Here is an 11,381-nt window from a genome sequence, read left to right on the forward strand (position 1 = left end):
TCTCCTCTGAGGCAAACACGTCCACTTCAGCTTGGCCGAATCTCTGCCATGCACTTTGTGGATAGAGCCTCCAATCCCTGGGCCTCAGCCCCTGCCTCGACAGGATGTCTGCCTGAAATGCACTCACTAACAAAACTTCCCCTCCACCAGAGAAGAATTATTTGAGCCTGCCTGAACAGGGGGTATGAATGTAATCCTCCCTGGTGGTTGATATATGACACCACTGCTGTATTGTCTAACACATGATGACCCCTTAACTGAGGAGAAGGAATTCAGTGCTAGTATGGTCCACACTTCTAGGCCCTTTATATGCCACACTTGATGAGAGCCGCTTCAGAGACCGTGAGAGAGGCATCTGACATTACCATCTTGCGATATGAGACACCCATAGAGTGTGACTCGAGGCTATAAACCGGGGACACCTCCAAGTTCTCAGAGCACACAGGTATCGCCACATGACATTGATTACTCTCAGGGATTTCATCCTCGTATGAAACCCGACTTTCAGCCACCGCTGAATGGTCTTATGTGTAATGGGCCCAACAGTATGATGTTGATTGCTGCCATAGAGACTGGAGTGGATGCCCAGTATCGTATTCAATTCCCATATAACACCTAGAAAAGTCGCTCTTGACTGGAGAAGCAACTTTCCCTGAAGTTCAACCTGAGCCCCAAGCTAGGTGAGAACAACATCCCGACGCTGAATCGCCAACTTCCTGGACCTCACTGACCAGAGAAACTATAAACTTGCGATGACATTGGCTAGGGGGGCCCTGTAGTAATACTGGGTGCTAACTGCAATAACAACATCTCGTCCCCTGATACTTCCCTCTGCGGCCCCTCAGGACCGCGTCTTTTTGCCTTTCCGGCACTGATTTTAAATCAGGCCTACTAGCAGGCTGCGACTGTGGCCGCCCAAATCCCTCTGGCTTTCAGTGGGGGGAGGCAGGCCACCACACTCGTTTTCTGTGCCTCCCTCACAGTTCAGCTAGTCTGCTTGGTAGGTCTGTCACACTGCCATTGTATGCTGAGACCCACAGGCAAAACCTGCTGCCCATAGGCTTTGCCAACCAACACCGAGGTGGTCTTACACGGCCTGGATGGCAAAGCTGGCCCCGCTAATTTTGCTGCCGTCGCTGGGGAGAGGTAACTCGCAAGTGCCTCCTCCAACTTCAGCATGGCAAAATAGCTGTACTATCAGTAAATAGCTGTACTATATCCACTCCCAATGGCCAAATAATCCCACACTGTGGGGTTATAAACATGGCTTTCCCTAAAAGAGTGACACTTCATGATGCACTTCCAGGAAAAAAGGGGAGTGTGGTGTGAGGGAACAATTTCCTTCTCACTGGCACCCCCTCTGGCTCCTCAGAGTCAGACCAGGGTGGGTTTACTCTCCAGACCGGAGGGAGAACCCAACGCTGAAAAGTGAGAGAGCCAACAAAGCTGCCTCACTGTGCCTTTTTTAAAAAAAATTAATCAATTAATATATATATATAACCATATATATATACCATATATAGAACCAGAGCAGAACCATGTCATAGCGCGACCCACTCCCACACACTTCACACAGAAAGTGACTCCACCCTACCCCGTTATAGACGGGAGAAAGGAGTAACACACTTCCTGAACTCTCTCTGACTCATACTTTTTTTAAAAAGGGACAGAAAAGTAAAGAGTTTTTTTTTAATAGCAAGGAAGTGAAGAGTTATTAGGAGCATTCACACAAACAGTCTGACATGCAGTCTTTCGCTGAAGATAATAAGGCTGATAACGTGGTTTTCAGGTGCCATTTTATAGTCACGTGACACGCTAAATGCCATATGACTTGACCACCGCAGGCCTATAAATAAGCGAGATTTCACACAGACTTCAGATACCAGTCACACGCGAGGACGCTTCCCACAGCGTGAAGCTCACACAACACTGAGTTCCCTTTTAAAGGGAACACATTTTTTACCCCCGAAAATGATTTTTTTTTTTCCCTCTCTATTCAGAACAAAAAAAAATCTGTTTCTAGATGACCTGGATTTAGGCATTTTTTCATCTTCATTCCTAACACTAATATTTTAATTTTAGAAATGTTAGAAATGTCTATTTTATTAAATATCAGTGTATTAACATTGTATATTATTTGCTTGAGTAGACAAAAAAAAATCATTCAAACAAACTTTCTCTCGTGAGCGTCTTCACAGTGAGTAAAATAAATATTTCGATTCTAACAACATAAAAAAAAGACTTTTGTTGTTGTTTGATTATTAGATGTGACGCAAAAAGATGTTTTTGTTTACAATGCTTCCTTATTCCATATTCGGTTCGTTTCCGAGACGACATCAATTCGTCATTCTGTTACTGTGTTGTAGAGTGGGTGGGAAATAACCGGCATTACTCAGAAACCCAGAACAAGGAAGTGAGTCATAGGTGCGTCCCAAATCACATAGTTCCGTACTAAGTAGTGTCAAAGCGGTGTAACGCAAGTGGTGGTGTACACATATCACACACTGTTTAGTCATTTAGTACGCGGTTTTAGACGCACCCATACGTTAAGTTTGGATAGAAAGTCTACTTGGTTCAACACAAAGCCAGTACGAAACGTGGACTTCTGTAGTGCACTGTAACGAGGAAGTAACGTGAAGTAACGGCAAACAATACCGATTTCAGCGACTTGGATGACCGACATCATTTGTGGGGACATCGTATCTTCACTGAAGTTTTTTTTCCCTTAATAGATGAAAGGTGAGTTCCGTTAAAGTAATGTCAAATTAAAAGTCATAATAAGTTAACTATAATAATAAGAATTATTATTATTGTTATTATTATTATTATTATTATTATTATTATTATTACTACTACTACTACTACTACTACTACTACTATTATAATTATAAGTTAATTATAATAAGTGAACGAATTGTTAAATATGACAAAGAGCCTGATTCAGGGGGAAACCCTCGTGTAACACGTTTAGAAAGAAATCTAATCTGAATGAATTTATTGTGCAATTAATTAATAATAATGATTTATTTTTTTAATTATTCTAGTCTTTTTTTAACTATATCGAATGCTAGAAATATTTAAGGTTTTAGTTCATATAAGAACAATAGGTGAATAAGAAGAAGAAGTAGAGAACGATAGTGAAGTGAACAGGAAAACAAATACAGAAGCCTCTTTGGCACAATGAGAGCCTTATACAAAGTTACCGTTGTACAAAAGGCTTTTTCCGTGGAAATGAACTGTTTACAGTTTCCTCCGTCGAGGGATTTCCCTCTTCATGTGTAAAAGTTATAATCTAACCGAAATGTTTCAAGTTCAGCTATATTTTTAGGGTTTCGGCCACGTGATGTGGCGTGACACAATGACAGATCTTGTAGCCTGAACAACAATTCTATATGTCTTCACTTTTTTTGTGTATCAGTGTGTACCAGATGGTGATTATAAACCTATATTTAATAATGTATAACTGGAAAATAAGTTGGTTAAACTTGACAGAAATTGGCAGCAACAACAACAAAAAACTATGTTGAGCAAGGCTAATTAATTTTCTTCCACTTATTAAGGTTTCTGAAGTTTGTGTCTTGAAATTCCTAAATATATCAACATGTGTTAAAAAGTTAACTTACAATTTAAAACACAGTCCATTAGGCAAAACCTCGTTACTTTGTGGGCTTTCTTTCTGAAATATTACATTTTTGTATTCAACTGTTCTAATCAAGCATGTGAGTCATTGTGGTGTCATTCAAAGATATTTGCTGACTAACTGGCATACAGAGATCCAGACTGTTCTTGACATTGTTCAACAAACCCACTAAAATTAACAGGAAACATGGAATTATTCAGATTTTATATAAATTTTATATATATATATATATATATATATATATATATATATATATATATATATATATATATATATATAATTTATTTATTTATTATTTTTTTTTTACAAAATTTGCTATTGTCATCATGTTGCGTGGATTATTTACTCTCCAGTCACGTTCCAAGCCAGCGAGATAATAAACATTGACTGGATTGTCATGACCTCAGACTGATATAAACACACCAGCTACAGTGTGTAAGCTTCAGGTTAGATAATACAGAGTACAAACTGTTCTTCAGTAAGAACAATAAGGTTGTTCTGTCATGCAAATTGTTATGGTATTGTTTCAAACATGTTTCATGTTTCATGCTAGAATATTGTTTTACCAGAATTCAACTACCTTACATAAAGAATAAGAATAAAGAAAAAGAATATGGAATATTTTCTGTGCAGGCTTCTCTCACTGTATTCCTCGCTGCAGAGCGAAACATTGAGCGTCCCTGTATGTCTTGATGGAGTGTGTTGTTTTATGTAGTTGCTTTACTTGTTATAATACACACTACCTGCTAATTAACCAATTAGTTAGCAATTTCTTTATGTTGCTCCGTATATTCTTAGCATCCCTATATTGTTGCTTTACAAGATTTGAGATACTAGTGCTCTTTTACTCAACATGTATATTGTCTCTGTGTACTGAGTTCATAACAGAATTCTATCAAACACTACAATGTATTCTGTGCAAAAATGCTGTCATCAGCAGCAGCAGCAGCCACGATAACATATCATGCATGGTGAATGTCACAGAACTGATTCTTGGTTTAATTTAGAGTAATATCACATACACTCCAGTCATCTGATGTTGTGTCTTCTGTGTGCATGACCATGCCAAGCATAAGCTAATGTCTTTGGGACAGTTTCTAAGGACAGAATTTCTATTTTGTTCTTTTGTACAGCTATCTCGTTTTTCTCATGACTAACTGACTTGCGATATTTGTTTATTTGTTCTTATGATTTTTAAGCACTGTGCTAAATTTATTTGCATCTCATTTCCTCTCCAGGCAAATTCTGTAATATGCGCACACATTTATGGAAACTCTTCTATTGGGTTAATGAAAAGAACGAGGAAAAAACCCGTTGTGAATAAAGAAAATGGTACTGGAAAATTCAGTATTCATATATAAAAGAAAGTTAGTTATCAGCAGAAGACAAGTTCCTTCTCACTTAAATAGCATAAAGTGGCCTTTATTACATAAACACAGACAATCTACAGCAATTACAAACATGTATACATGGTTTGTATAACAGTGTAACATTTCAAATGCAGATTTGCTATTTATGATCTTGCTGAATACATTATTCAAATATTGTGTCACTGACAGATCCCAAAAATGAAAAGACAAATTTGCTATTTTTTATGTTTATGTACACCGTGTGGCCAAAGGTTTGTGGACACCTGTCCATCACACCCATATGTGGGTCTTACCCAAACTGCTCCCACACAGAATTATACAGGATGTCTTCGTATGCTGTAGCATTACCTTCACTGGAGCTAAGGGTCAGAAACCTGTTACAGCATGACGATGTCCCTGTCCACAAAGTGAGGTCCATGCAGACATGATTTGACAAGGTTTGTCTGAAAGAATTTGAGTGGGCTGCACAGAACCCTGACCTCTACCCCACTGAATACCTTTGAGATGAACTGGAACATTGACTGCACTCCAGGCTTCTTCACCAGACATCAGTCCCTGACTTCTCTAATGCTCTTGTGGCTGAATGGGCAAATCCCCACAGGTGTGTTCCAAAATCTAGTGGAAAGCCTTCCCAGATGAGTAGAGGTTATTATAACAGCAAAGGGGATGTTCAAAAAGAACATATGGGTGTGATGGCCAGGTGTCCAAAAAACTTGACCCATGTAGTGAAGCAATAAAATGGCATGTAAAATTGAGTCCATCATAATCAAGTGCATATTCATGTTTTTGAAAAGTATGCATTGTTTCTTAAGCATTTCACTGCATGTCATACTGTGTATTGTTGTGTGTGTGTGTGTGTGTGTGTGACAAATGAAATTTTAGTTTGAAAGATATATTAATACTTTTTGCTTTATTCCAAGCACTCTAGTCAAACATAATAAGAAAGCATTTTACAATTAAAACCAGGAAAATTATTTGAGATTGCAATAAAGTCATGTCATGAACTGTGTTTTAAAACCTATAGATAAGCAAAAGACAAGGAACAGTGAGGAATAATTAAGGTGAAATAAAAAAAAATGTATATTCTTAATGCAGCAAGGAGATGAAGAGAGAAGTGAGTGCTGCTGTGACCTTCCTGAAACGCATGGCCTTGGAGCGAGGACATGTTGATGAAAGCAAGGCCAAAGTGTTCGCCACCAAACTGCAAGAGCTGTTGTGTGAGAAGTACACAGACCACTGGTACCCAGAAAATCCTAACAAAGGACAGGCATACAGGTAAACAACTCTTAATATAAATAGAATATCTAGTATTTATTCTTTACTGGATTAGAATGGGATCCAACCTAACTAGCAGTACTAAAAGACATGAGGCTGTTTGTACAACCTGATTTTATTCTAAGATTTTTTTTTTCACTTTGCTCCTCCCCAGATGCATCAGGATAAACAAGTGCACACCATGTGATGACTCTGTGCTACAAGCCTGTGAGGAAAGCAAGCTAAGGCCATCAGAGCTGGGTCTTCCCCGTGAGATCACATTATGGATTGACCCACTTGAGGTGTCTGCACGGTAAGTTTACTCAGTCCAAAAGAATTCTAATATTTTAGGTCATTTAGTTAATACTAGGGAAACACCTTTTTTTTAAAGCCATTTTTACTGGTGGTGCCAATCATTCTGGAACTTACTGTATGGCTGTGGGTCAGAATGAACCTGGGCTACATTGTTTGGGTTTTTAGGCATTATTAGCTACATAATTGACCATGTGAAGGGAAGTTATGGGTAATAAAGGTGATGGTCCTAACATAACATTTCTGAACATTGTCCATCATTAAAGTTCAGTTTTCAGAACCTGAGCACATTTTATGATCTCCCAACAGGTCAGGTGAAAATTGCAGGCATTTCACCGTGGCTCATTTCAGTGATGAAGAGGGGCAGGAGGAGCAAGAAGATAAGGAGTCCAACTTGAATCTTGAAAGCTCAGATTCGGTGACTTTGGAGACATCAGACTATCACTCGGCAACCTCCTCCGATTGTGGCTCGGATGACTCCAGTGATGCAGAGGAGGAGATAAAGGAAGGAGAGGTGGGGAGAGTAAAAGAGAAAGTGATAGATGAGAAAAGGGGTGATGACAAGCCTTTTGCAATCGCTATGAAGCCCAGGGTGAGGGAGCCAAAGCCACGGAAAATCCCCACACCTCAGGTAAGTAAACCACCAGACCAAAAGATCTTCTGGTTACCTTGGACAAAATAGACACTTCATCCCTAGTTTCTTGAGAATATTATGCAAAATAGCAATTAAAAGTTTGTGAAAAAGGAATGAATATGTATTAAAAACTGCATATCAGTTAATATACAGTATATGAATGTCATATATGGGTCAATGACTATGTATTCTAAATAATCCTAGAGGTTTATTTTGAGATATTTTAAGATTTCATGATTATGGAAATATAATACTCCGTAAAATATTCAAATAATGATTTGTATACTGCTTGATTTACATTATTAATAGCATTTATTAATTGATTCATTTTTATTTTATTCAACTAAAGCTTGCAGGACTTCAATACTTCTACCACCCAACAGCAGTGTGGTCTCAGTATAAGAAGAAGAGTCCTGTGATGCTCACGGCAGTGTGCACTCCCCCACCTGCTCCTGTTCTCGGCTACTACGTTTTCCAGAACCCTCCACCACAGTTCATCATGCCTCATGCCAGTCTTCAGCCCTGGGGGGCAGCCAAAGGGTAGAAAAGCACTAATAAAGATGAGTACAAGATGGTATGATACCCGGTGAAGCCTTTCCAATTGAACTGTTTTTAACCCTCGTGTTCTGTCTATTACTTAGCAATGAATTTCCCAAAATATAATAGAAATCAATATAGTAGTAATAGCATAATTTGAAATATCCATTTGTAACTTATCATTATGTTAATATAAACAATATGAAAGAAATAACAACAAAAACCCTTCACACATAAGCACATGTGCAAGTGAGAGATTGAGGCCATGTGATAACAGCTGAAATCAACTTTTTGTTTTATATCTTTTCTACAAACTGTATACATATACACTTAAATTAGTGTATATTTTATACATTTGTTACTGTTACTATCTGGGTGTAGTCTTTATAGTATAAATAACATAGAGTATAAGCATAATTTTATAATGGTTAGTGGACCTTTTTATTAGACCATCTTGGCTCAAACAGAACATGTGGGTTGATCATTCATAATAACATACTGAGATATTTATAAATGATTTAGAATAGAAATATCATATATGATGATAATGACATGATATGTTGTAATAGCGTTCTTTATGTTACATGTGATCCTTACAGAATTAATGACTGAACCAAGTAATTCTATTTGTACATGTATTTTTAGCCTAACCATTTTAATCAGGGACCACATTGTACGGTGCATAAATCATAATTGTAATGCAACTGTGCAAGTAATAAGGTTATTTTCATTTGCTTATGTAAAGTGTCAAAATATCTTCTTTGGGATGACATTTAATAACATTAATAAATGTTATCAAATTGTGTCAAATCAGGTCGGTTAAAAAAGACATACCCAAATTATATGTTCTCTCTGGTATGTCAGTCTATTGCCTTTATTCTTTGCTTTTATGCAAGTGCATGGTTTGAATCCAAAGAGTGCAAGCTAGGCTGCACTAAAAATACTGTGACCTTTGTGCAATACATGTAGTGCTGTAGCTCACAGTTCACTGTGACAAAATATTTCTCAGGATACTGAATTAACTGCATAAAAATGGACCATTGTGTAAATGAATCATAGAAATTCCTTTATAATGGTCATTGTGTGCAGTGTTTCTTGTGCTAATTTCTGTCACTCACTTCAGAGCTGGTAGATGTAGTAGTTGCTGTGTGTTGCCAAAAGCAGTATATATTGTGCCATGCTTAGAACTTTTTTTTTGCTTTTCATAGCCACATTATTATAAGATTGTGATTTTGTACAGTCCAGAACATTTCTTAGCTTCGTAAGAAAGCCATGCTTTAAACAATTGAATCAATATTTTATGCAAGACCAATTTTTACAATCAAGAATAATTATAGTCTGACGCTGGATTTTGCTGTTGTAAATTGCTTTGAACACTGAAATTGTAAACTTTGTATTTTTTGAGTGACATTCTCTGTTTGCTACTTTTTCTCATGTATTTCTTATTTACCTTTCACTGCAACCCTATTTATTTCTGTTATCCATCATGTATATTTTTATTGCAATAATACTTTTTAATAAAAAATTTTTACACCTGAGATATTGTGATATATTTTTCCACTCAAGTTTTTAATGGGACTATTCCATACATACTTGTGACTTTGGTCAACACATAAATTCTGTAATCTTGTTTTAACTTGAAAAGATTTAAGGAGGAGGTAGCCTGAGTGCACTATGTAAATAGTTCAATTCAATTCAATTCAATTTTATTTGTATAGTGCTTTGTACAATAGACATTGTCTCAAAGCAGCTTTACAGAAACATATAAACACGGTATACAGATTTTATATGTGCGAATTTATCCCAACTGAGCAAGCCGGTGGCGACGATTGGAAGGAAAAACTCCTTAAGAAACCTTGAGAGGAACCAGACTCAGAAGGGAACCCATCTTCATCTGGGTAACAACGGATAGTGTAAAAGTAAAAGAAAGTTCATAAATAGTGAGGTGCATTTCAGATAAAGTGCAGATTGTTCAGTGACCAGACATTCTGGTCCATATTCTGTAATCAGTGTTGTTTTACAGGATGTCTAGGAAGGCGGTGGGGTAACACAAGATGTTAAGATGAAGTGGGGCTTGACGGGGCAGACTTAAATGTGGACATTGGGGGGGAGACCTTATAGTGACATGGGGACAAAATTGCGTGTGGGAGTGGGAAAGATCTGTTGATCTGTCAGAAATACTATCTATCTATCGATCTATCTAATATATATATATATATATATATATATATATATATATATATATATATATATATATATATATATATATATATATATATATTATATATATAATATAAAATGTGTGTGTATGTATATGTGTATGTATGTATGTATGTATATGTAAGCTATAGAGCTTTTTACACTAGAAGGTTGACATTATCTGTAGCCCTACTTTTTGAGGTTTGTATTAAACGAACAAGTGACCAAACGATATAATAACTAAAAGAAATCAATAATAAATATAATAGATTAAGTCTGTTAATAATAGGTTGTAATTTTCAGCACTGTAACAAAGAAATAAAATCAGGGACCCCTTTACTATGTTTCACAGACACCACTTTAAGAAACAACTGCTCTGGATTATGTTTGGCATTATGTAATTAGGAAATGTTTCAGTGGGGAAAGGCATGCCATTATTTATATTGCTGTATTGAGTGAGTTGCTGTATCACTAGAATTAGAAGTTGTCAGAGCATACAACATTTGGAACCAGTGTACTATTTTTTACTCTGCTATAGGCTATTGAATTATATGTGGTGTTTATTTTTAGGTGCCAGTGTGCTACACTAGTCCAACACTAGAGGTTCCCCTTTACAAAAATTATCATTTAGACTAGCTTTAAATTTTTTTTTCTTTTCTTGCACCAAACACACCTGATACAATACACCTGCTTTCTGGCTTTATAATTAGGATACATCTGACAAATACTTGTATATACTGTAGAAATTTAAAGGTAAGAGTTGTTACTTTGTTTACTGTTGATGCTGTGACCAGCCATGTTGATTTGACATCACCTGCTGAGCTTGGGGTTGATGAGACCATCCCCAGTAGGAATTCCTATTTGAGGGGGTATTTTCTTTGGGGTTTTTTTTTTACTAGGCAGAGGTCAGAGTAATGACCTATAGTTGAATGCAGCATTACATCCAAAGCAAAATCAAGAGGCTTATAGCAATTAAAGCTGCCAATAATCAGGAGCGCTAAATATTAGCTGTGAGGCTCTCGGTCAATTCATAAGTATTTATGAGTTATTGAAAGTTTTTTTGTTGTTTGAAAGGGACCACAAATATTTATATCAGGCCATGATTATATCTCTGTCATCAGAATGAGTGATCTTATTAGACCAATAACCAGCCATTTCAATTCTCAGCTTTCCACACCCTTGTACACAGAAACTATTTTGCAGACTATAGTGGCAATTCACCAGGGCTGGCCTGGGAAAAAAATTCAGGCCAAGATTCTCACACTCACTCAGGCCACCCCATATACTCATAACAAACTTTTGAGACCATTGACCACCTACTGTGATACACACTCCCAGACCAAACTCCCACACTCCTATACCAATTTATTAGAAACCCCTGTACATCTGCCCGCTCATGCAAATATCTTATCTTCAATTCATGACGCAAAAGCTC

General features: G+C 37.0%; 1 protein-coding gene across 1 annotated transcript; it reads left to right on the forward strand.

Annotated features, from left to right (window-relative positions):
- The first annotated feature begins 2,470 nt into the window (after positions 1-2,470).
- si:dkey-79d12.5 (maternal B9.15 protein) lies at positions 2,471-9,285 on the forward strand. The gene is made up of 5 exons (XM_017478163.3): positions 2,471-2,739; positions 6,106-6,285; positions 6,440-6,577; positions 6,886-7,207; positions 7,560-9,285. Exons 2-5 carry the CDS (start codon positions 6,113-6,115, stop codon positions 7,752-7,754), a joined length of 828 nt encoding a protein of 275 aa, XP_017333652.1. The 5' UTR covers positions 2,471-2,739; positions 6,106-6,112; the 3' UTR covers positions 7,755-9,285.
- The last annotated feature ends 2,096 nt before the right edge of the window (positions 9,286-11,381 follow it).

This window comes from Ictalurus punctatus, chromosome 1, assembly GCF_001660625.3.
Source record: "Ictalurus punctatus breed USDA103 chromosome 1, Coco_2.0, whole genome shotgun sequence".
Lineage (NCBI taxonomy): Eukaryota > Metazoa > Chordata > Actinopteri > Siluriformes > Ictaluridae > Ictalurus > Ictalurus punctatus.